The following is a 27,632-nucleotide window of genomic DNA, read 5'->3' as shown; positions in this document are numbered from 1 at the left end:
GATACAATTTCAAAATTTCACTTTTTTGGCAGATTTTCCATTTTAATATTTTTTTCCAGTTACAAAGCAAGGGTTAACAGCCAAACAAAAGTCAATATTTATGGCTCTGATTCTGTAGTTTACAGAAACACCCCATATGTGGTCGTAAACCGCTGTACAGGCACACGGCAGGGCGCAGAAGGAAAGGAAGGCCATACGGTTTTTGTAAGGCAGATTTTGCTGGACTGGTTTTTTGACACACTGTCCCATTTGAAGCCCCCCTGATGCACCCCTAGAGTAGAAACTCCAAAAAAGTGACCCCATTTTAGAAACTATGGGATAGGGTGGCAGTTTTGTTGGTACTATTTTAGGGTACATATGATTTTTTTTTTTGCTCTATATTACACTTTTTGTGAGGCAAGGTAACAAGAAATAGCTGTTTTGGCACCGTTTTTATTTTTTGTTATTTACAACATTCATCTGACAGGTTAGATCATGTGGTATTTTTATAGACCAGGTTGTCACGGACGGAGATATCTAATATGTATACTTTTCTTTATTTATGTAAGTTTTACACAATGATTTCATTTTTGAAACAAAAAAAAATTATGTTCTAGTGTTTCCATAGTCTGAGAGCCATAGTTTTTTCAGTTTTTGGGCGATTATCTTGGGTAGGGTATGATTTTTGTGGGATGAGATGATGGTTTAATTGGCACTATTTTGGGGTGCATATGACTTTTTGATCGCTTGCTATTACACTTTTTGTGATGTAAGGTGACAAAAAATGGTTTATTTAGCACAGTTTTTATTTTTTATTTTTTACGGTGTTCATCTGAGGGATTAGGTCATGTGATATGTTTATAGAGTCGGTCGATACGGACGCGGCGATACCTAATATGTCTATTTTTACTTGAAACTTTTATTTTTTTGGGGGGAAAACTTTATTTTTTCAACTTTTTTTTCACTTTATTTTTTGTCCCCCTTTGAAGGTCTAATCCTTTACAATGCATTCCAATACTTCTGTATTGGAATGCATTGGCTGTATGAGTAATACAGTGAGTATTACTCATACAGCTTCCGGCCTGTGAGATCCAGGGGGCTGGATCTCACAGGCTCGTCACCGGAAGGCAGCGCGATGCCAATGATTTGAGCAGGCACCTTGTTCCGATCACCGCCTGCCGGGTACGTCATGTGTCCTTAAGTACCGGGACAACATGCCGTACCGGTAAGTCATGTGTCCTGAAGAGGTTAAACCCTATGGTAACTGTGGAAAATGACCAGCTTTTATAAGTCCCAAAAGTCTCTCAGTATTAACACTTTCCACAGAGCCTTGCAAATACAGTTCAAATAAACAAGATATACATCACAACATATAAAATGCAGTTACACAGTATTAAACAATGCAAGTTAACTCTAAGTGAAATAAAGTAAGAAGTGTATAACTTTGCATAGGGAAAATAGGTAAATGTCCACAAATATCCAGACTTTACAGTACCCCTGCTCCAGGTCACTACAATAGTAGTGGTGGTAGTAGTAGTAGTATGAGTAGTGGCAGATGGGTAGCTTTAATAGTAGCAGCAGTAGGGGGATTAGCAGCGAGGAGCAGCAGCTGAGACGGCAGCCGTAGCAGCCATACATATTGGCAGGCAGGCAGCGACAGAATGATGGCAAGGACATGAAGGAGGCAGCAGCAGCCATACAGAGCATGGTGGTAGGCAGGCAGCAGCAGTGACATGGTGGCGGCAGCAGCTTATGGTAGGCAGGCAACATGATTGAAGGCAGACAGCAACAGTGGCAATATAGGGAGCTGTCAGCAAGACCAGATCTATTCATTGGCCTTAGCCAGAGGAGTGTGAAAATAATACCGAATCCAGGCTTAGTTCATTTTGACAAAAGTGATGTTTTGGACACTGGTGGAGGACAACTTGGTCTGTTTGGGTATCGCCACACCCCCTGCAGCGCTGAAAACCCTCTCCGAGTTGACACTGGAGGCTGGGCAAGAAAAAAGAAACACAGCGTACTACGCCAGTTTAACACACTGTTCCAGTCTGCCTGCCCAGAAGTCCATGGAGTTAGGGAACAGGGTATGCACCAGAGACAGGCCAGAGTGTAGGTAGGCCTGTACCTGTGAGTTGAGGTGGGAGGTCTCGGTTTGTTGATTTTCCTCAACCTGGTGAGGCACGTGAAAAAAATGCTCCATCATGTTGAGAAGACCGAGCTAGCTGCTGCTGCGGCTTCTGCTGATTATGGCGGCGGGAGGTCGGTGGGATTTAAGTTTCACCTTTGCCTCCGCAATGGACTTGATTTCCTTATCGGACTCTGGATGGATAAGTTCAAAGGTAGACTCTACAGGGCTTGAGAAGAATTCGTCATTCAAGAGTACTGGTGGAGATATTCATGAAGTATCCAGAAAAGCAGCAGCAGGTACTGCATGACTGCCTAGGTCGGCAGGGTTAAGATCAGTGGGTACATAGTGCCATTGCTCGGGAATGGAGAATTTCCTAATGCTTTCCACTCGATTGCCGACATACACATGGAACTGTCTTGTCTTGTTTGATTGTGCATGTATCCTAGCATGATTTTGCTGTCTGTGTAAAAGTCAAAGGAGTCAATGTTGAAGTCTGTTTCAAGCTTTATAAGCTCAGCAATTTCAACAGCTAACATGGCTGCACAGAGTTCGAGCCTTAGAATAGTATGTGCAGGCTTTGGAGTTAGCTTGGCGTTGCCCACGAATCCTACACCTATTTCACCGTTGGGGTGTACAACCCAGAGATAGGCTACCCCAGCTATGGCTTTCATGGATGCATCAGAGAAGACATGGATCTTTAGTCTGGTGGCATTCTTTAAGGACGCAAGTGTGTAAGATCATGGTATCTTAAACTGTTCCAATGCCTGGAGGGACTGCTTCCAGGATTCCCACCTTTGCTGTTTCTCTTTGGGTAAAGGGGTATCCCAGTCAGTGTTCTCTGAAGTAAGTTATCTGAGTAATATCTTGCCCTGAATAGTAAAGGGTGCTATAAATCCCAAGGGATCATAGATACTGTTTACTGCAGACAGTACTCCTCGTTTTGTGAAGGGCTTGTCACAAACTAATGTTTGAAATGTGAACGTGTCTTGTTTAACATCGCACAACAATCCAAGGTTGCGTTGTGTGAGGGAAAGGTCAGACCCTAGTTGGAATTCCTTAGCACTGACAGCATGATCATCAGAAGGAAATGCTCTCATTACCTCATTGCTGTTGGAGATGATTTTATGTAGTCTGAGGTTGGCAGTATCGAGCAGTATCGAGCATGTTCTGAGCTCTTCACTGATACTGGGCCCCGGCAGTCTCTGTGCGTTATACGTGTGTTTGCAAGTCCTGGAGGAGGTGGACTGAGAGGGTTACAGTCACCATAGAAGAAACTTGGGTCATTCTTTGAGTCCGCGATTACTCTTATGAAGTCACAGAAGTAGGAAAAAGGAGGAAAGGCAACTCTGTATTTTTTCTTGTAAGTTGATCCCTAACTAACCCATTTTTCTTGAATGCCATATGGTAGCTTAGGGACAATAGGGTTGATGCCACGAGGGGTGTCGAGGTAATGAAGTCCAAGTAGGAGGGTGTCAGCTTTAGCTAGTTGAAGCTCTAGTAGAAGATCACTGAGTTCTTGAAGCTTTAGATTGTCTTTAGCTATAATCCTTGGGAAGCCTTGCAACCTTTTAAATAAGGCATCTTCGATGGCCTCAGAGCTGCCAAAGCTACGTTCAAGTCTGTCCCAAGCAGCGTCGAGACCTGAAGCAGGATTGGAAGTGTAAACAGTTTTGAGTCTCTTAATATGTTTGGCAGACTGGGGACCTAGCCACCTGATGAGTAGATCCAGTTCTTCTGCAGCAGTGATGTCTAGCTCGCTGATTGTGGCTTTAAAGGTGAAATTTCAGCCTCTGTAATTTTCAGGTTTGTCATCAAATGTGGTGAGGCCCGTCCTAGTGAGTTCTCTGCGAAGCATGTATTTACCAAACTGTGACATGTCTGTGTTTTCAGACTTTGGGTATACAGTTGCTGGTGGGACAGAGTTAGTTGCAGTGGCTGGTACACTGATGTTGAGTGACTTGGGCACATAGGATGGTGCTAAGGTGTTCAACACTGGATCTGGCGTACAGTCCAAGCGTGTGTTGGTTTGTAGCTTTATAGTTGTGGGTTTGTTAGGAGGTAGCTGGTTAGTGCAATAGTAAGGTAGAAAGTCTTTTCTATTCGTACCAGTTTCCACCGCTTGAGAAAGTGCAGTAGGTGCAGAGAAAACACCTTGGTTGAGTGCTTTGGCTGCTATGACAGAGTGATGGAGTTCTGAAGAGGTCCGTTATGAATCTAAAGCATAAGATGTAACAGATGCTACTGATACCTCTTTAATCATCACTTGCGGCCTGCTCTAAGACTCTTAGTCTTGCCATGTCTTTGGCATGCTCACATTGTTTTTCCAAAACTTCCATCTGTGCTTTCTTCCTTTCAGCCTCAGCTTCCATCCGTGCAGCTTCAGCTTCGATCTCCGCTTTCTCTTGGGCGAAGGCTCCCTGGATTTTAGAAGCTTCTGCATCAGCGCGGGCTTTGATAAGTTGTTGGCTGAGAGTAGAAGATGTTCATCGTAAGGATCTTGTGGATCACCTAGACCAGTGATGGTGAACCTCTTAGAGACCGAGTGCCCAAACTGCAACCCAAAACCCACTTATTTATCGCAAAGTGCCAACACGCAATTTACCCTGAACACCAATATCATATATCTTCCATGTACTTTATCATTTAGCTATAATAACCTGCCTACATTCAATGCACTGCCTGTGCTGTTCATAGCATGTCCTGCACTGATGAATGGCAGGAAAAGTCTAAGGCATATTGGTACACCATAGACTTTCTCCAGGGTGCGGGTGCCCACAGAGAGGGCTCTGAGTGCCACCTCTGGCACCCGTGCCATAGGTTCGCCATGACTGACCTAGACGTTGTGGAGAGATGGGATCTGGATTCATGGAGATGTGCGATTTTTACTTCTGCTTTTGTCTTTGTTTGTATTACTAAATTGTCTCTTGCAAGATTGAGCTCATTCAATTCTTTTAATTCTTGTAAGGAATCTTCTGTGTTGTACCGCTTTAAGAGATCAGCATATTTGGTTTTGATAGTTCTCAAGAGCAGCATTCAATTGCTTAATAGTGCCCTCTAGGTGCAATACCTCATGAGTTGGTAGAGGCAGAGCTGACATGCATTCAACAGTGTTGGACCATAAGTGACTGATGTTACACAGCAGTTCCTCTTTGTCAGTCTCATAGTTCTGTTGTACTTTTCAATTTGGTTTTACTAAACGTTTTTGTTTTATGTGGCTTATATGATCTGACTCCTGATCTGAAGGAAGTTCAGGTTCTTGCTGTGTATTAGGTTCCTCAGATTGTACATTGCCTTGCTGGTGCATTGTGATGATAAGCAGAGGGTTAAATTACAAGTTATATATTTGCATAGAAATGTATCAATGTTCTGGCTAGAAGCAGGCATGCTCAACCTGCGGCCCTCCAGCTGTTGCAAAACTACAACTCCCATCATTCCCGGACAGCCTACAGCTATCAGCCTACAGAAGGGCATGGTGGGAGTTGTAGTTTTACAACAGCTGGAGGGCCGCAGGTTGAGCATCCCTGGAGAGGATTGGGTTTCCTAGGCAACCAATGGGGAGATGAGCAAGAGGGAATAGTATAGTAATGGCTGCTGCAAAGTTACTTTTGTTTGCATACAGAGCTTAGATTCACTTGTAGGTAGAAATGCATGTGGCAATACACAGATAGTGTAGAAGCTAATTATATAACAGTTGCATGAACAGTATTTGCAATCAATCTGTTCTGAAAACTGATGAATCATATGCTGAGATTTGCTTGCTGGCTGGAGTATGCAGGCTTGCACTGTGCTTTGCTGCTATATTCCAGTGTCCATATACATCTCACTATACATGCATAGCTAGCAAGGATCCTTTGAAAGATATTTGGCTGATCTTCTAAGATCCTTTCACTGATTATTTTGACTGTTCTGCCTCTCCAATCTAAGCATTGAAAGTGTGATCTCTGCAACTTACAGTTGTGCTGAGATAGTGGTAACGATCAATCTTAGTTGAACTGGCTGACAGTGACTCGATTCAAACGACACATTGTAGATCATGAAGAAGTTTATTCCAAACTGTGCAGATCATACGCCGATGAACAAATGGATAGGTCAAAAAATTATGGTGTGAGCAGCTAACAGGATACATATCGCTGAGATGAAGAGTGAAGCCAGAATGCAAGGGAGAGAGGGGAGGAGACTTTACAGAGAGCACAGTAGGAGGGGAAGAGAGAAGGGACACACAGAATAAAAAGGCAAACCATGCATGTGTAACATGACACCTCTTCCTCCTCCATGTGGGTCCCCAACAGCTACAGGGCCAACAGCATGATGTGTTAACTGTTCTTCTTCCACCATCATTCCAAGCTACATGAGCGTCAGTGTCTGTTATAAGATAAATATGAGAGGGATGAGAGCGTTCATGCCGCAGTTGTCTCTGTTGACCAACTGTGTTGCTTGCTGACAAACTTGTGACCTCTTTGAATGGCTTTAGCACCTGACTGTTGTCTCTGATAAGCTACCACTGCCTATTCTCCAAACAAAACATGCTCCCTGCTGAGGCGGTACATGTTCTAGCATGTTCAATGTTGAATTCCAGCAAGTGGGAACATCACAGATTAAGCAGTGTAGCGGCAGACCATTCTGTCGCTGCAGGTTCAGGATAGTGTTTCTTGCCAAGCAAGAATGGTTGAAATGCGAGGACAGTCTTCTGTATACTACTAGCACTTTGCTCAAGCCAGTGTACATTTTTAAAAAGTGTTGCACTACTAGGTTAATAACACGCGCCATGAAATGAGCATGTGTTACTTCCCCCATGTTTAGCACAAGCTTGCAGCTATTGTCACTGACCACTTTGCCCAGTGGGAGTCAGCGGGGTGACAACCAGTGGGATGTTTGCTGTACATTAGCAACTGCTCACCTGTGTGGCTACTCTCGCCCAAGCCGAACAGCTCGAATACCCCATGTCAACACTTGACTTAACACATATGATAGGAAGGAGTGGAAGTGGGAACGGTGCTGTGCCCTGCTGCTGTTGGAGACAGGAGCATGTCCATGAAGGAGGAAGTGGAGGAGGTGGATAAATGGCTGGTTTGGCAGCCAGGCTGATACTATTGCGGGAGGGTCAAAAGGACCTTGCTTTGTAGCTGGGGACTTGCCTTGGCGCTGCCATAAAATACATTGACTTATCCGTCGGGTATTGGCGGTGTTGGATGACTATAGGCCAGTAAGCCTGACATCAATAGTGGGGAAATTAATGGAAACCATACTTAAGGAGAGGATTGTGGAACATCTAAAATCCCATGGATTGAAAGATGAAAAACAGCATGGGTTTACTTCAGATCATGTCAAACTAATCTTATTGATTTTTTTGATTGGGTGACTAAAATAATAGATGGAGGAGGTGCAGAAGACATCGCTTATCTAGACTTTAGTAAGGCTTTTGATACTGTCCCACACAGAAGGCTTATCAATAAATTGCAGTCTTTGGGCTTGGACTCCCATATTGTTGAATGGATTAGGCAGTGGCTGAAGGACAGGCAACAGAGGGTTGTAGTCAATGGAGTATATTCAGACCAAGGTCTTGTTACCAGTGGGGTACCTCAGGGATCTGTTCTGGGACCCATATTGTTTAATATCTTTATCAGCGAAATTGCAGAAGGCCTCGATGGTAAGGTGTGTCTTTTTGCTGATGACACAAAGATTTGTAACAGGGTTGATGTTCCTGGAGGGATACACCAAATGGAAAAGGATTTAGGAAAACTAGAGGAATGGTCAAAAATCTGGCAACTAAAATTTAATGTTGATAAGTGCAAGATAATGCACCTGGGGCGTAAAAACCCAAGAGCAGAATATAAAATCAGTGATACAGTCCTAACCTCAGTATCTGAGGAAAGGGATTTAGGGATCAGTATTTCAGAAGACTTAAAGGTAGGCAGACAATGTCATAGAGCAGTAGGAAATGCTAGCAGAATGCTTGGGTGTATAGGGAGAGGAATTACCAGTAGAAAGAGGGAGGTGCTCATGCCGCTCTACAGAGCACTAGTGAGACCTCATTTGGAGTATTGTGCTCAGTACTGGAGACCACGTCTCCAGAAGGATATTGATACTTTGGAGAGAGTTCAGAGAAGAGCTACTAAACTGGTACATGGATTGCAGGATAAAACTTACCAGGAAAGATTAAAGGACCTTAACATGTATAGCTTGGAAGAAAGACGAGACAGGGGGGATATGATAGAAACTTTTAAATAAATAAAGGGAATCAACAAGGTAAAAGAGGAGAGAATATTTAAAAGAAGAAAAACTGCTACAAGATGACATAGTTTTAAATTAGAGGGGCAAAGGTTTAAAAGTAATATCAGGAAGTATTACTTTACTGAGAGAGTAGTGGATGCATGGAATAGCCTTCCTGCAGAAGTGGTAGCTGCAAATACAGTGAAGGAGTTTAAGCATGCATGGGATAGGCATAAGGCCATCCTTCATATAAGATAGGGCCAGGGGCTATTCATAGTATTCCGTATATTGGGCAGGCTAGATGGGCCAAATGGTTCTTATCTGCCGACACATTCTATGTTTCTATGTTTCTAGGTTAAGATAAGACCTGCTAACCACCCATCCCCAGCCGTACTTAGGATTGATGCTTAAAAAGCATTTGACAATGTTGGCTGAGGGTGGCTGGGATGGTGTTAGATAGAATAGGAATCAGTGGTCCCTTCTCAAACTATTTGAATGCATTATATACGGACCCCCAAGCACAGACCAACACCCTGGGCTTTCTTTCCGCTTGCTTTACACTACAAAAGGGCACATGACAGGGTTGCTCCTTGTCATCATTGTTATTCAACTTAGCTATAGAACCTGTCAAGATTTTTAAAACATACAAAAGATATTGAGGGTATAAACATGAAACATGCTTTCTTTGCAGACAATCCAATATTCTTCTTTGAATACCCTCAGAGGGAATTAAGGACCCTCTTGAATCATTCAGGATTTAAAGTTAACACGTCAAAAAGTGAGTTGCTTCTTTTAAAACAAGGATCTCAGAACATGGAAGAGACTCGGTTATGAGGGCTAGTGGCAGTTACCACTCATAGCATAAAGAACCTAGGAATACATATAAGAAGAACCTCTGATTCCATTTATAATCTCAATTATCCCTCTCTATTTAAAAAGATGATGTTAGAATTACACAGATGGATGCACTTACCTATTACTCTGTCGGGACTATACCTTTATTGATCAAACATTCTGATTTTGCTACTATAGAAACGGCTTTTCGCTCCTTTTATATGGCGGGCTGAACAGTCGAGAATCTCATTGGCTAAATTACAATTTATGAAGAACGATGGCGGGCTAAATTTCCCTGACATAAGATATAACCTAGCTAGCAACTTACGCCATTGCCTAGATTGGATATCACAGTCTAGTCATTACTGTAACTACTCATTAAAGGACAGCCTGGTACAACCTTTGTCACTTTTGGCTTTATTATATACTAGATACTCCTGCTTATTCCCTACTACCAAAAAGAGTCTCTTCATTAAGGACACTATAGCCACATGGAAGGCCACCAGAAAAGTTTCTATTGTCCAAACACTTAAGTCCTTGGGGTCACCCGGAATTTCAGGAGGGCCTTTACGACAAACAATTCCAGAAGTGGAGAGCTAGGGGTATACATAAAGTAAAGGACTTATGGCATGATTCCAAGAAAAGATATTGTAACAGCGTCCTCGGTGCGACGCTGTCCCGCTGCTCGCCGCCACAGTTCCGGGCGCCGTGCTCACCTGTGATCATGATTCCCTGTCTCTGCTGCTGCTCTGAAGATTCCGCTCCGCAGCTTCCAGTCTACCTGAACGCTGCTTGTGCTCGGCTGCTGTATGCATCACTCCTTGGGCAGGGCTGTGTTGTGTCAGGTGATTTTATTGACCTACCCTGGCTTTCCTGGAGGTATTTAAGTGGCTCAGCCCTCTACTCAAGCGCCTCAGAGTCAAGGTCCTATCCTGTGCAATTGAGCTTGTTACCACTTGTGTTCCTGACTACGTGCCTCGTTCCTAGACTACGCTCTTCGTCTGATCCCTGCCTGCTTGCATCGCTCCTCCTGTTGCTGACCCGGATTGTCTGACATCGTTCCTGTGCCGCCTGCCCTGATCCATTGCTTGTCTCGACTACGTCTCTGCCTCATCCTCCAGTTCCTGTTTTTGTTTCTCCTGGTAACGACCCTGCCTGTCTAACCATATACTTTGTAGGTACCTCCTGGTTCGCCTGGACCAGCTGCTACTGACTCTAGGACTGCCCTGGAGTGGTACCTGGCAACTACCCTAACGGCAAAGTCTATCCTCACCATCAGGGGCTCTAGCGAAAACCAGGTAGCTGCATATTCACTCCCCTCCAGGGAACAGCCAGTCCGTAGCACAGTGGGTTCACATCCGCTACCCGTGACACATATCTTACCTTCTCAGAATTATGTAGTAAATTCACATTAGAATCATGACACTTTTTGGCACACCTCCAGATATTAGGCTCCTGGATATCTGAAAGGAGTTTTTTACCTATACCATATAACTTACTTATTCAGGGAAATTCACCAAATCCCCTTTCTCTGTCTGACCTAACACACCGACTGAAGAAAGCCTCCCCAAGTCATTCCTCAACTTCTCTGTTCAAATCCTGGAGCAAACAGCTACAGATCCCGGAGTTACACAATAAAATACTCCAGGGTTGGGGAAGAGTTAGGAAAGCAATACCTAATGAGAAATGGAAAGAAACACAATTTTAAATAATACATAGGGCAATACGGTTTGTATGACTCCCGCCTTTTGTTGAGGGCGACAGAATTAAATGCCATCAGCCAAACTCACATTTACAACATGGTCTATGGCTGTGTTCATATTCAATGACATATTAGGAAGGGGTAAAGATCTCGGCTGCCAGACTAATGAAAGTAGATATTATATTATCCCTGGAGCTTGTTTTGTTCCACTGGCAACCTGAGAAAAAGCCAATCCCTTAAATAGTACATGTGAGTCTCCTAGCAGCAAAGGGGTGTTTATTACATTGGTGGCTGAAACCCACAATTCCAACTCCTTCTATGCTTTTGTAGCAAATAAAATACTGCTTGAGGATGGAAATGTTGGGGGCAGAACACTACAAAGGAAATTTTGATAGGGAATCTAATGAAAAAATGGAAGAGATTCATATGTGCAGCTGTAGATGATGAAGAACTGAAGCTCTTAGTTAAACCTTTTTGTACTACAAAATGGTTCCTCGGGGAACAGTAAAAAAGGCACTTTAGGCCGTTTAGAGGAGGCAGATAAGTAGCATGGGGGACAGCTATAGGATGTATATTATATTAGTTGGTTATGGTTTCTCTGGGTGGTCTCAGAGGGGAGAGAGAGGGTAATGTTATCTCAAGGGAATAGTTGTATTACCTTTATGTTGGTTTAAAAAAAAAAAGAAAGAGAGTAGGGGGAAGCTGAATGTAGAATATGTGCTCCTCGATGAACATTGGAAAGTTGAAAAATCATTCGAGATATGTACGTGTCTTACTTCTGTACTGGAAAGGTTTATGATGATATGACATGTTTATATCTTGTAAATGCTTTCTTCTGTTTTTCAAAAAAAGTATGTTTACAAAAAAAACTGTCTTAGTGTGCCGTGAAAAGACATGGGGAGATTTATCAAAACTGGTGTAGAGGAAAAGCGGCTTAGTTGCTCATGGCAACCAATCAGATTCCACCTTTCATTTTGCAGAGGAGCTCTGAAAAATGAAAGGAGGAATCTCATTGGTTGCTATGGGCAACTAGTCCAGTTTTCTTTTACACCAGTTTTATTAAATCTCCCCCATATACTGTTCCTGCCCATAACAACTGGTCCAGGTGTCCACTGAGGCATGAACCTTGCCACACAGCAACAATCGCAAGGAGCGGCCCATGTTCTCCGCCATGTGAGAGTACAAAGCAGGGATGGTTTTTTGGGAGAAATACTGCTGGCTAGGTATCTTCTAGCAACGCTTAGAGAATGCCATCAACTCCCTAAAGGCAATAGACAAATAAGTGGTATGGCAACGACTGCACCGCAAGCAACTTGGCCAGGTGGGAAATAAGCTGCTGGCTATGTAAAGTCATTTCCTGGCCATGCATTCTGTTATCAATGGCTGACAATGGAGCCGAAGAGGAGAAATTTGAGTGGGAGAGGCAGAAAGTGAGGATGACAATGTGAAAGACACCATACTGCCCATGGATGCTGCCTGACTGTTGAAAAGGAGATTGGGAGAAGGAGGAAACTCTTGTTTCAGTAGCTGGCTGCCACCTTTGTTTGCCCACGGGGTGGGGTGATGCCACTTCATGTGCTTCACTAGAGCTGTGGTGCCTATGTTTGTGTTTGGCTGCCCAGGGAAATGCTTTTGTCTGATTCCTCTGGTAGTGTGCAAAAAACTACCAGATGAGATACTTGTGCAGAGCTAAAGGCAGCCAAGCTTGGCTTAGCTCTGGCTCGTTTTAGGCCTAACCGACCCACAGTCTCAATGACATAATCAGATCCTGAAGCAGATATGGCTCTGGCAATTCTTTGGGAGGTACGTCGCCTTTGCTATTTATTGCTGCTTCTTATTAGACTGTGAGATATCATGGTGGGCACTCCTCCTGATTCCCTGCTCTACATTGGACCCAACTGCTACTGTCTCTGCTACCATTACCAATACCGTGGCTATGGTACAACTATTACCACCACCAACACAGCTATGCATGGGGTTCTCAGTATCATCCTGAATCTCCTCCTAAGGTGAGACCAAACACTGAGTGCTCTTACACAAGTTGTCAACAGGGAGCATCTTGACTATCTGCAATAGGGCATGATGGGGTTTTGTCGCCAGTTCTTAGGAAGGTGCCCTACTAGGAAGGTGCAGTGAAGACAGGCAGGACTCCACTGAAAGCCTTCTCTGGGGCAACAAGCAGCAGGAGCAGGAATGCTGTGAACCCTGGCTTCAAGGCATGGTGTCAGACTCAGAAGTCAGCTCCATGTCATCCTGATCTGATTGAGAGGAGGAGTGAGCCATCAAATCCACAATCTTATCCTCTTTCTTCTTACTGATAATGTTGCGCCTTTCCAAAGCCCATAAATACTACAGCTTACTGCTACTACTATGTCTGGCTGGATTGCTGATGTTGCTACTACCCACATTCTGGCTCTGGGAGGACTAGGCCTGGCCCTGGGACTATGGAATATGGAACCCTTCCATATTCCTGACATTTTTGGGCCTAATGTACAGAGTCACACAAAGTATGGAATGGTTTGCAATACTGTTTTTTGCAATTTAAAGACAGACAGGCGCAATAGAAAAAGGTCCTTCAATTTCCACAAACACAATGAAGCAGGGGCGTAGTGTGGGTGGGGCCAGGGGGGCTGTTGTCCCGGGCGCCAAATTGTACGGGGTGCCAGGCAAAAGGCAGTATAATGAGGGTGTTGGATGCCTATGGCTCCCAGGCCTGAAGCTTTAAGAAGCAGTAGAATAGCGTAGGAGATCGCGATTATATCACCGTGACCTCCTGCGCCGGGTCTCGCGAGATGACGTGGCGCAGGAGGGCAGGGTGATGTGTTCCTGACTGCCTGCACCGGAACGCCCAAGCAAAGACTACAAGAGGTGATGAAGAGAGGTGAGTTTTTTTTTTTTTTTATGTAAGTACTGGAGGCACTATGGAGGTGGGCAGAAGAGATACAAAGGAGGCCGGTATATTTAGAAAGAATGGGCACCGTTTTATATTATACAGAGGGGCCATGATATATTATACAGGGGGGCCATTATATATATATACACTGCTCAAAAAAATAAAGGGAACACAAAAATAACACATCCTAGATCTGAATTAATTAAATATTCTTCTGAAATACTTTGTTCTTTACATAGTTGAATGTGCTGACAACAAAATCACACAAAAAAAAATAATGGAAATCAAATTTTTTAACCCATGGAGGTCTGGATTTGGAGTCACCCTCAAAATTAAAGTGGAAAAACACACTACAGGCTGATCCAACTTTGATGTAATGTCCTTAAAACAAGTCAAAATGAGGCTCAGTAGTGTGCGTGGCCTCCACGTGCCTGTATGACCTCCCTACAACGCCTGTGCATGCTCCTGATGAGGTGGCGGACGGTCTCCTGAGGGATCTCCTCCCAGACCTGGACTAAAGCATCTGCCAACTCCTGGACAGTCTGTGGTGCAACGTGACGTTGGTGGATAGAGCGAGACGTGATGTCCCAGATGTGCTCAATTGGATTCAGGTCTGGGGAACGGGCGGGCCAGTCCATAGCATCAATGCCTTGGTCTTGCAGGAACTGCTGACACACTCCAGCCACATGAGGTCTAGCATTGTCTTGCATTAGGAGGAACCCAGGGCCAACCGCACCAGCATATGGTCTCACAAGGGGTCTGAGGATCTCATCTCGGTACCCAATGGCAGTCAGGCTACCTCTGGCGAGCACATGGAGGGCTGTGCGGCCCTCCAAAGAAATGCCACCCCACACCATTACTGACCTAATGCCAAACCGGTCATGCTGGAGGATGTTGCAGGCAGCAGAATGTTCTCCACGGCGTCTCCAGACTCTGTCATGTCTGTCACATGTGCTCAGTGTGAACCTGCTTTCATCTGTGAAGAGCACAGGGAGCCAGTGGCGAATTTGCCAATCTTGGTGTTTTCTGGCAAATGCCAAACGTCCTGCACGGTGTTGGGCTGTAAGCACAACCCCCACCTGTGGACGTCGGGCCCTCATATCACCCTCATGGAGTCTGTTTCTGACCGTTTGAGCAGACACATGCACATTTGTGGCCTGCTGGAGATCATTTTGCAGGGCTCTGGCAGTGCTCCTCCTGTTCCTCCTTGCACAAAGGCGGAGGTAGTGGTCCTGCTGCTGGGTTGTTGCCCTCCTACGGCCTCCTCCACATCTCCTGATGTACTGGCCTGTCTCCTGGTAGCGCCTCCATGCTCTGGACACTACGCTGACAGACACAGCAAACCTTCTTGCCACAGCTCGCATTGATGTGCCATCCTGGATAAGCTGCACTACCTGAGCCACTTGTGTGGGTTGTAGACTCCATCTCATGCTACCACTAGAGTGAAAGCACCGCCAGCATTCAAAAGTGACCAAAACATCAGCCAGGAAGCATAGGAACTGAGAAGTGGTCAGGTCACCACCTGCAGAACCACTCCTTTATTGGGGGTGTCTTGCTAATTGCCTATAATTTCCACCTGTTGTCTATCCCATTTGCACAACAGCATGTGAAATTGATTGTCACTCAGTGTTGCTTCCTAAGTGGACAGTTTGATTTCCCAGAAGTGTGATTGACTTGGAGTTACATTGTGTTGTTTAAGTGTTCCCTTTATTTTTTTGAGCAGTGTATATTATAGTTATACAGTGGGGCCATAATATACAGTATAATAATTATACAAGGGGGCCATTATATATTATAATTATACAGAGAGGCTATTAATAATGGGCCCGCTGTATAATTATTATATATTATGGTAAAGTAATTTAGAAGTGAAGGGCGAGCACTCAACAGTTGGACCACGATAATATGATTAAAAATTTATTAAATCACAATGATACAACGCGTATGTAATAACTAAAATCTACAAAACTAAATAAAATCTGTAGACATAAAATCCTAAATGACACAAATGAAGGTAAATAGTAGTAGAAGTCCCTTAGTATCAATTGTAACTGATAGACAATAAAAGCCGCAGATGGCTACACTTGATTTCCAGTGCGCACGCTGAAATAACTGGTAGTAGCGAATCCTAGCATGCTGTTACTATATTGTCAAATCCAATGCGCATAAATATATCAATTGTGTTAAAGACCAGGGGTCCAATGCGCAAACAGAAGCTACTAGGAGTAGCTAGTTCCTGTGCACTGCTGTTGTGCTTCCAAGTCCAATGCGCCTAGCAATGAGGTAGAAAGTTCCTGCGTACTAATACTAGTAGTTAGCAGACAAATTCCTGCTTGCGTAACAACTCATGTCCTCAATGGAATTTTGTATCGTGGATATACACGCTTAGCAAATGGTTAGTTCGTCACATAAAGGTTTCGACCGAAGTCTTCCTACCTTCCCCTCGGTTCGTATAACAATTGCCTCTATCGACGTGCCGCATAGACAAACAGCATGGAACGCTCCCGGTCTCTCGCTTGTGATTCCTGTCGCAAGTTGGTCCAAGATCTCGCGGTATTGTGAGCGTGATCTGTATCCGGACGTCAGAGAGCGGAGATTTCTGTAGTTCCTATGATCTGCGTGTTAAATATCCAAATTCATCCATTCAGATGTAGTTTGCATGGCCATGCATTAGGTGCGGAGGTGCTGTTTCAACAGGTGTGCGGCCCAAGATCTCGCTCACAATACCGCGAGATCTTGGACCAACTTGCGACAGGAATCACAAGCGAGAGACCGGGAGCGTTCCATGCTGTTTGTCTATACGGCACGTCGATAGAGGCAATTGTTATACGAACCGAGGGGAAGGTAGGAAGACTTCGGTCGAAACCTTTATGTGACGAACTAACCATTTGCTAAGCGTGTATATCCACGATACAAAATTCCATTGAGGACATTGACATTGTTACGCAAGCAGGAATTTGTCTGCTAACTACTAGTATTAGTACGCAGGAACTTTCTACCTCATTGCTAGGCGCATTGGACTTGGAAGCACAACAGCAGTGCACAGGAACTAGCTACTCCTAGTAGCTTCTGTTTGCGCATTGGACCCCTGGTCTTTAACACAATTGATATATTTATGCGCATTGGATTTGACAATATAGTAACAGCATGCTAGGATTCGCTACTACCAGTTATTTCAGCGTGCGCACTGGAAATCAAGTGTAGCCATCTGCGGCTTTTATTGTCTATCAGTTACAATTGATACTAAGGGACTTCTACTACTATTTACCTTCATTTGTGTCATTTAGGATTTTATGTCTACAGATTTTATTTAGTTTTGTAGATTTTAGTTATTACATACGCGTTGTATCATTGTGATTTAATAAATTTTTAATCATATTATCGTGGTCCAACTGTTGAGTGCTCGCCCTTCACTTCTAAATTACTTTACCAATTACTATTAGAGGTTGGGTGTTCCTCTTATCGGGTTAGCAGCACCTATTCCAGAACCCTGCCTGAAGTGAGCCACCATTTTCTGCAGTTTGTTGACTCTATTATATATTATGGCCCCACTGTATAACTATAATTTATAGTTATACAGTGGGGCCATAATATATAATAATTATACAGGGGGGCCATTATATATAATAATTATACAGGGGGACCATTATATATTAGAATTATACAGAGGGCCCATTATTAATAGCCTCTCTGTATAATTATAATATATAATGGCCCCTATGTATAATATATAATGGCCCCTATGTATAATATATAATGGCCCCTCTGTATAATATATAATGGCCCCTTTGTATAATTATTATTTATTATGGCCCCTCTGTATAACTATAATATATAATGGCCCCCTCTGTATTATTATTATTATTATTATTATTATATATATAATGACCCCTCTGTAATATTAGGATATATAATGGACCCTCTGTATAATTACTATATATAATGACCCCCCCTGTATTATTATAATATATAATGGCCCCCTGTATAATTATTATATATTATGGCCCCTCTGTATAACTATAATATATAATGCCCCCCTCTGTAGTATTATTATTATTATTATTATTATAATATATATATATATATATATAATGGCCCCTCTGTATAATTATTATATATAATGGCCCCTCTGTACAATTATTATATCTAATGACCCCTCTGTATAATTATTATATATAATGACCCCCCTGTATTATTATAATATATAATGGCGCCCTCTGTATTATTAGGATATATAATGGCCCATTATATATCCTAATATTACAGAGGGGCCATTATATATAATAATAGCTAATAATAATAAAACTGCAGAGATGAGACGCAGCTGAAAGAAGGTATCATGGCGGTCCTATCTCCGAATGAAGACGCTGAGGAAAGTCTACATCACAGGAGATGTCACTGGATGGATGAGGTATGTGGTGCTGTATTATACTGTATATTTTTTAGTAATTTATGTAATGTCCAAACACATATTTTTTTCACGGTAGGGTTGGGGGGTGGATTGAGAATTTGACCCACCCTGCCGCATCCTGGCCCAGACTTTAGGTCACACTGTGCGTGTTCTGAATTCTGGGGCCTTATCCCCATCTACTACATCATCTGTACTTGGAGAGTTACCACCATGTTATCTGTGGTGTTACATAGGACTGCTACATTATCTGTAAAAGGGGCGTGTCCACAGGTTGGGGGGTGCAATACATGGCTCGCCCCCGGTGCTGGCAACCCACGCTACACCACTGCAATGAAGACACTGCTACTGACAATTGACCTTGGAAATAATGCAGTATCGGCGCCACTAACAGATTTGGGCCTATTGTCTTCTGTGAATTTAAATATGCAAATTCAGAAAACAGCTTTCTCAAGTGTAAAACCTATTATGCAGGATAACAAACTGTCATTTCTTTGGTGATCACTAGCTTGATGGACTGACCGATATTTCTGCTTCCCCAGGCAACCGGACTTATCAGTTACGTAACGTACTAAGGCTACTTTCACACTTGCGGCAGAGGATTCCGGCAGGCAGTTCCGTTGACGGAACTGCCTGCCAGATCCGGCAATACGGACTCAAACGGATACATTTGTCAGACGGATCCGGATGCGGATCCGTCTGACAGATGCATTGCAATACCGAATCCGTCTTTCCAGTTGTCATTCGAAAAAAACTGATCCAGTATTTATCTCTTTCACATTTTTAATGGTCTGTGCATGCGCAGACCGCAAAACCAGATCCGTTTTTCCAGAACACTTGGGGCCGGATCCGGCATTAATGCATTTCAATGGAAAAAAATGCCAGATATGGCATTCCTGCAAGTGTTCAGGATTTTTGGCCGGAGAGAAAACTGCAGCATGCTGCGGTATTTTCTCCAGCCAAAAAACATAAGAGGGACTGAACTAATGCATCCTGAACGGATTGCTCTCCATTCGGAATGCATTAGGATAAAAATTATAATTTTTTTTCCGGTATTGAGCCCATGTGACGGAACTTAATACCGGGGAGAAAAAAAACGCTAGTGTGAAAGTACCCTTAGTTCTGTTTTTCAAAAGATTTACTTTGCATTATATGTATATGTCCGTATATTTTATGTTGTATGTTCTATGATAATCCCATTTTTTTGTATGCACTGTTCTTTTTAAATATCAAAATTTCACTTAAATAAGAGCCTTCTTGTGTTCTAACGATTCCATCATCTTAGAAGCGTTACCTATATTGATGTATAAACCAGTGAATGCTAGCCCGCATATTGAGTTGTAGAGTGTACTTAGGTGTTATGTAATGCAAGGTGTCTTGTCAGCCTGATATGACGAGTGGTGGCAGCTAAAACTGATTAATTTTGGATGACGGAGAGCTGACATAGGGAGGTCCAGTGTGACCCTGCAGACTCCCATCCTGAATCTAAGTCTCATAGGGATGCACGCCCGCCGCTTCCTGTTCATATTGCAGGGGTTATAGATTGCAGGACAATGCAGGGGATGAAAGGGTTATTGGAGATGGTTTGGTGGCAGTGGAAAAGGGTTAATAATACAGGGTTATGGCAAGGTAAGGGTAAATGCAGGGATCGCAGGGGTACAGCAGGGGTTAATGATACTCAGCCAAAGTTCATAGTCTCTGTTTCAGGAGGGACTGCTCAAGTCCATTCTTCCAAGTGTCCTTCCTCTGTTTGTGGTGATAAGCTCTCCCCTAGTCCCAAATGCTGGACTATTTATCTATCATAAGTAAGGGGAAGGTGTTTGGCCATGTGGCAGAGGTGTGGATAACCCATACTGATCAGTTGTTATAAACCTTAAAGGGGTTGGCCACTTCCTAGTTTCTGTTAACCAATGTGTTTGTGAAATGATTATATGGCACTTACTAATTTAGTCTTTGTTGAAATTCTGCACCATTGTCTATATTCCATAAGAAACGCTCCCTTGTTTGCCAAGCCATTTGTGCTTTCTATACAGTGGTCCTATCCATAAGATGGCCGCTGAAGAAGGGTCATGTGATCAGACAAATCACCTCCATGTGATTTCTCCTCTGTTCAAATACACTGCACCTGCCATCAGCACTAGTTCTGTTGAGAGTTTAGTGTAGGTGCAGTGTGTTTGAATGCAAATGACGTCACATGGAGGTGATTTGCCTGGTCACATGACCCTCCATCAGGTGGACATGACCTCTGTGTGGACAGCACAAAAGAATTGCCAAACAAGGGAGAATACCTTATGAAAGTTAGAAAATGGTGCAGAATTTCAACAAGGGCTATATTAGTAAGTGCCATATAATCATCTTGCAAACACAATGGTCAGCAGTAAGCAGAAAGTGGCCAACCCCTTTAACAATGCAAGCCATGGCCTACAGGCTATCAACACCAGTGTTTCTGTAAATATGGGCCTGTATCAACTAGTGGGATGAAGAGTTGATAGGGAATTGAATCTAGGGAATATTTAATACACTTCCCTCTACAGGGCCCAATATGCATATATATATATATATATATATATATATATAGTACAATAGATACATACACACAATGTGGCATATATACGCCTACCAGGCACTTCCCTCTACACTAGCATCGGAACAGGGAGGAGACGCCAGGGTTTCTCAATGGGTGTCTCCTTCTCCCTGGCTGTAGCGCTGTCCAATCGCAGCGCAGAGCATCACAGCCAGGGAGAAGGAGACACCCATTGAGAAATACTCAGTCTCCTCCTCATTTTTCCAATACTCCTCATTATAATACAAGGCGCCAAAATCAATGGGGGTCCACAGCGGACGAACGGGGGGGAGGGGGGGACAGCCATGGCATCAGTGGGGCCGCCCTATAAGGTAACACCCTAATTAGACTTTTACAAAACTGATGAAAGGTCCTCTTTAAGCTTCTGCCTCTGACAATCATCATCAGCTGCTGCCTTTACTCCAGTCTTCTCTGCAATACCACTTCTCACCACCACTAACTGCGGTTCTTACTGCAACTTGAGCTACTAGAGCATTACCTGTTGTCTGACTCTGAGTCAGCTGTCAACCATAAGCTTATCCTGTAGGTAGTGGTTCAGTTTCTCTCTTGCTGTGTTCTGTCCTGTCTCCTGTGAGAGTGCTGAATAACACCCTAGGGGTTAGTGGCTGCCACCCCTTGGTTGACACAGTGAATCCACAATCTCTGGTTTGACCAGTGGGTCCCACCATTTACATTTTCACTCAGAGATTTCAAACACTACCCTCTGTATTGTAAGACACACGTTGCATTACTTGTACTGCTATTCCCCCCCACCCACAAAAAAGAAAAAGAATTGCCTGGAGATGCCCTGACAAGACTAGTATTTCACATTTTAACTCAGACACTTAACACACTACACTTAACACACTAACCCCTGTATTGTAAGACACATGTTGCACACTTATATTGCAATTTTCCCAAACCCCCTCAAACGAGGTTGAACTGTCTGGAGATGCCCTGACACTTTCGGTCTAGTATTTCAGGTGTTTTCACTGACATTTCAAATGCTATCTGTCCTCTAGATGGTAAAACATGTGTACTGTTTTGACCTTATTATTATTAAAATGGGGGAAAAAGAAATATTCTTGCAGGTAGCTGCATGTGAGGTTCTGCAGCAGCTGCAGATGTGTTGGAAGGCAGTAATTGTAGCTAGAAGGCACTCCCAGACACACTCAGCCTCAGCTCCTCACTTCTCACTCCCTGGCTGAAATATTTCCCTGCCTTTCTCTATTCTACACAATTCTTCTTCTTTCTAGCCTCTCTCTTCACTGTCCCTGACATTAGAATAGAAGCTTGATGATGACTGTACACTGTCTCTAAGACACTGCTACACCCATTCACCCTCATTCACAACCCAACACAGAATGACATTGTAGTCATTCTGCAATGGCACCTTCCTGCTGCAGCACTGATTGGCTTACAGGCCAACAGACAGCCTGCATGAACCAATCGGGTCAAGCCACCACCCCCTTCCCCCTCTTCCTCTCGGGGTCACGTGAGCATCCTTCTTCTTCCTCCCTTCAGGTCATTTTACTGGATTCATCCGAAGCGAACCTGACTGGCAAAGTTTTGGAAAGTTCGTAACTAACCTGCTTCGTTCCAAACTTATTTGTTCATCCCAAAATCACAGTTTAGCACCGCAGTCATGAAAATTAATAGGGCCACAGCACAACTCATAGGGTCACAGCACAGATTTGCAGCAACCGTGACCCCAAAATCACAAATAATCCAACCCTGCTGGATTTGTGGGATTCTGAGGTCGCGGTAACAGCAATTGCGAGAGTGATGCTGTTATCCCATTCATTTGTATGGCTGCAGTGCTACACTGCGATCCTTGGTCGTGTGACACCTGTCGCACCCAAGATCACCATGTAGCCCTAGCCTTAATCTGGAGTGAAACTAAATAACATTACTAGCCACATCCACTTTGAGTGGTGTAAAAAAAGAAACATCACAAAAGTTGAAGAGACCCTATCTTGCAACTGTTTGAAGCCAGAATTCTGGGGTGCAGGGGGTGATAAATTTGTGACACCACACAAGTGATGCCAGAGGACATTTTTGTTAGGCCTCATGCACACGACCGTTGTTGGGTTCCATGTCCGTTGTTCCGTTTCCCGTGATTTTCTGCGGACCCATTGGCTTTCAATGGGTCCGTTGAAAACTTGGAAAATGCACCGTTTGTCATCCGCGTCCGTGATCCGTGTTTCCAGTCCGTGAAAAAAATATGACCTGTCCTATTTTTTTCACAGACAACGGTTCGCGGACCCATTCAAGTCAATGGGTCCGTGAAAAAACATGGAGGCACACAAGATTGTCATCCGCGTCCGTGATCCGTGTCCGTTTATTTCCTATCATTTTCAAGGCAAACTTGACTTAGATTTTTTTTTCCACTTTTCATGTCTGGTGATCCTCCAAAAATCAAGGAAGACACACGGAAACAAAAACGGAAACGGATCACGGAACAACGGAACCCCGTTTTGCGGACCGTGAAGAAATACTGTAGTGTGCATGAGGCCTTAGCATTATAAAAGTCATGCATGGAATTACCTATTCTTTGCAGACTTTTTCTCAAAATCAACTGACAACTTAAAAATCCATTTCTCTCCATTTAATGTCTTTCCTATTTCTTTTTCTACAATACAGTGATCCAGTTCTGCTACAGTCATGTGGCTCCTTGGTTTAGCATTGTTGAGTTTGAGCCTCCTGTACAGATGGCACAGACAAAGTCAGATATTGGAGAATCTCTCAGATAAATATGTCTTCATTACCGGATGTGACACTGGATTTGGAAATGTGCTGGCCAAGCAATTGGACAAACATGGAATGAAGGTTTTGGCATCCTGCCTGACAGAGAAAGGGGCCAAGAATCTGAAGAAGGAGACCTCTAGTAGACTGCAAACCATAATTCTTGATGTCAGTGATAGAGAGAATGTTAGATCTGCTACCAAGTGGGTTTCTACTATAGTCAAAGATAAAGGTAAGAATTATATTCATGATCTCTCATGTTTGGACTAATGTTTCAGAATTGCTTTCTCAGGCCTCATACATAAGATGATATTCAGGATCTGTGTCCATGTCAATCCCTTTTGATGGCTACAAGTGCAATATGGAGAAGAGGATTATGCTTGTCAATAAAGTAAAAAAAAGGACACTCTTTTGGACATTAGGTCCAAGAAAGGATGTGGACATGTTCAACATAGAAGGTGAACATAAAATACAAATGTGATGTAAACACAGTGAAAATGTTTTGACTGTATGCCAATACAGTTAAACACGTCATGTCAGCTATTAATATTGAGGAACAGTGCATACTTTATTATATACCATCACTTCTTGATTGGGGTGAATCCAGCTGCTGGTACCCCACCACCACCACCACCAATCCTTACTGCACATGCAGTGACCCAGTGGATCAATGCACTGCAAAAGGGGTTAAAGTCATCAAGTATCACTGCTAAGAGCTAATGTTGTAATTTATGGTTATTCTTTTCTGTATGCAGTGTATATCCCACATGGGTGTCTACGGACATCAGGGGGGTAAAGCCGATCCCCCACTAAGGGGGAGCCCGGCCGGTCCCGAGCCATTTTTTATTTTTTTTGTGTCAGTGTGTTAACTTTGTGTTTTTAAGCGCCACCCAGCTCATCAATATTCACTTCGCTGGGCGGCTTCTGCTATCCCCGACGCTCCGAGATCCCGCGCATGCCCAATAGAAAGCTATGGGCATCGGCCTCACTTGCAGCTTCTGGGCATGTGCGGGATACCTTGCCCGGCACTCCCAGTGGCCACAATGATACTGCGCCTGCGTCCCATAAACATCGCTGAGGCGGCTTTAGCTGCGCCTGCTCCGGCTTTTTGATCACAGCCACTACATGTCTTGCTACAGATATGTGTGAAAAAGCGCCAGCGAAGTGAATATTGATGAGCTGGGCGGCGCTTGAAAACGGCGGTTGGGGCGCGGCTGGGCACAAGTAGAGCTGAAACGCCGCCCCTTGGGCGCAAAGGAGAGCGATTTAATACACATTAGAAGACCTATGCCTGCATATATATAGCTAAAAATGCTTATTGGGCCTGACAGTGTCCCTTTAAAGTTAAAGTTACTGTCTGCAGGATTCCGATTACAGTTTATAAATGTATACTACTGTGAGCGGCTGGGAGGGGGCTCTATGAATGACGGCACTGTTATAGGGAGGGGGATCTGTGGATGACACTGTTATGGGGGGTCTGTAGATGACACTTATGGGGGGATCTGTGGATGGCACTGTTATGGAGGGGGATCTGTGCACTGTTATGGGTACGGAGGGGGAACTGTGGATGACACTTATGGGGGATCTGTGGATGACACTGTTATGGAGGGGGATCTGTGCACTGTTATGGGGACGGAGGGGGATCTGTGGATGACACTGTTATGGAGGGGGATCTGTGCACTGTTATGGGGGCGGAGAGGGATCTGTGGATGACACTTATGGGGGATCTGTGGATGACACTGTTATGGAGGGGGGATCGGTGGATGACACATAGCATAAGATGCTATATACGGTATGTGTCATCCACAGATCCCCCTCCATAACATTGTTATCCACAGATCCCCCATAATATTGTCATCCACAGATCCCCCATAACATTTTTATCCACAGATCCCCCATAACAGTGTCATCCACAGATCCCCCATAACAGTGTCATCCACAGATCCCCCATAACAGTGTCATCCACAGATCCCCCATAACAGTGTCATCCACAGATCCCCCATAACAGTGTCATCCACAGATCCCCCATAACAGTGTCATCCACAGATCCCCCATAACAGTGTGTCATTCACAGATCCCCCATAACAGTGTGTCATCCACAGACCCCCCATAACAGTGTGTCATCCACAGATCCCCATAACAGTGTGTCATCCACAGATCCCCCATAACAGTGTGTCATCCACAGATCCCCCATAACAGTGTCTCATCCACAGATCCCCCATAACAGTGTGTCATCCACAGGTCCCCCATAACAGTGTGTCATCCACAGGTCCCCCATAACAGTGTGTCATCCACAGATCCCCCATAACAGTGTGTCAGTCACAGATCCCCCATAACAGTGTCATCCACAGATCCCCCCATAACAGTGACTGGAGCAGACCTGCTGATAAACACACCTAGGCCACCACCAGTCAAGGTAAAAACTTACAGTTGTCAATAATGTAATTTAGTGTAGGGGGCCAAGTAATGTTTTGAGGCCAAAATGGCACAGATGACCACCAAGAATATCAAGAATATCTAAAATTAGCTGGTCAAGTAAAACGTTGCATGAAACAATCATTAAATAGGTGGCCGACAAAAAGGGGCGGGTTAAAGGGTGTGGTCAATGTGCTGAGTCAAGGGGGGCGGCAAAATTAGCTTTCGCCTCGGAGGGGGGGTTGGGGGGCCCAGGCCTTGAGCTGTGTAAGGGGCCTCAAAATTTCTGATGGCAGCCCTGCAGACAGCAATTAGTTAAATCTGGCAGTCTTGGTTAAGTTGCTAGGGTGATGGGCTGGTCCAGCCCCCTGGTTTGAGAATTCCTAGCAAGCAGAGCTACAGTGAGGATGTGTCTAGTTGTAGCTCCTAACAACTAGGCCAAGTCCAGGGAACCTTCATCCCTATGACTAAAAGATGCCAGAGAAGCAACTAAACTAAAAGACTACCCCTGACAGAAAAAGAACAGACATTTATTGATGATTTCTTGAGAACCACTTCTAAGGCTGTGCTTGAAAAGACAGTAAGGTATTCACTAATTTATGGCCAAGCGCTTTACTGCTGTGCAAAGGGTATATTGCTTCAGGGCCCACCACACTGTTGAGACTGACTGGCCATCTGTATCTAGGATCTGCACTCCACAGACTGGGCATTGCAGAAATATTTAATGAGAACGGAATTGCACGCCTGTGGTTATTTGGGAATTTGCAAAGTATACTTAGAGATAGATAGACTCAGGGATAACTGCCTGGAGCACGATATCAGGTATTGGTACTATAATTTTAAGGGGACTATCTATTTGGCACTATTGTTTTTAAGGATGCCACCTATTTTTATTTATTTTTTGTGGGTGGGGGATTAGTACAGTTATGACACCATTATATGTTAAAGGGGTTCTCCCATGATTAATGTAAAAAATGATAATCAGACATCATATAGGACATGACAGTCTCTTTCTAACTAAGCTAGAGCCAGCCCTGTACCTCACATGGATCCAGAGATCTCCCCATTAATTGCTCTGCTAGATTTATACCAAGCTGACAGCTCAGGGGGTGTGTCTTTTCTGCTGCAGCTAAGGGGGCGTGTCTATGCTATCCCTATCACAGCTCTGGAGGCAGTTGAAGGATGAATCTGAGCATGTGCGGCCTTCTCAGTGAGCAGGACAAAGAAATAATAAGAAAAAAAACAGCAGGTGGTGCTATACAGATACATTTTATTGAATAACTCAGTGACCATGCTAAATTTTTAATTACATGCAACTACAAAAGTATTCAGATCGAGGAACTGTAGAATATTTTTTGTGGGACAACCCCTTTAAGTACAACATTTTTGGTCACCACATACTAGGATGTATACAATTGTTTGAGACTCAAGAAGTGCAGTAGAAAAGCGGGAGGATCCAGCATCCATGATTCATTTTAATATTTCTTAAAGCGCTGGAAAAGGGGTATACATACTGTACATAATACAAAACAATTGCAATAAGCTTGAACAAGACGAGTTATAAACTGGTACAGAAGGAGAGAGGGCCCTGCCCGCGAGGGCTTACAATCTACAAGGGTTGGGAGACAGACACAGTAGCTCTTCATGGCAGTATTGCAGCAGCAGGGTTATTGTAGACTTGTCTGAAGAGGTGGATTTTCAGGTTTCTTTTGAAGGTTTCCTCTGTAGGGGAGTGTCTGATGTGTTGTAGTTTCA

At 43.9% G+C, this 27,632-nt stretch overlaps 1 protein-coding gene across 2 annotated transcripts in view; it reads left to right on the top strand.

The window, feature by feature from the left end:
• The window catches only part of LOC120993695 (retinol dehydrogenase 7-like), a 115,519-nt gene that overhangs the window by 7,091 nt on the left and 80,796 nt on the right, over positions 1-27,632 (top strand). For both annotated transcript variants that reach the window (XM_040422170.1, XM_040422171.1), the window contains exon 2: positions 23,361-23,694. In XM_040422170.1, the coding sequence (XP_040278104.1) occupies positions 23,382-23,694 (313 nt within the window). In that variant the 5' untranslated portion in view covers positions 23,361-23,381. The remainder of the gene's footprint in view (positions 1-23,360; positions 23,695-27,632) is intronic.

The sequence above is a fragment of the Bufo bufo genome, chromosome 3 (genome assembly GCF_905171765.1).
Source record: "Bufo bufo chromosome 3, aBufBuf1.1, whole genome shotgun sequence".
In the NCBI taxonomy this organism is placed as follows: Eukaryota; Metazoa; Chordata; class Amphibia; order Anura; family Bufonidae; genus Bufo; species Bufo bufo.
This window is presented reverse-complemented; position numbering and strand designations above follow the sequence as displayed.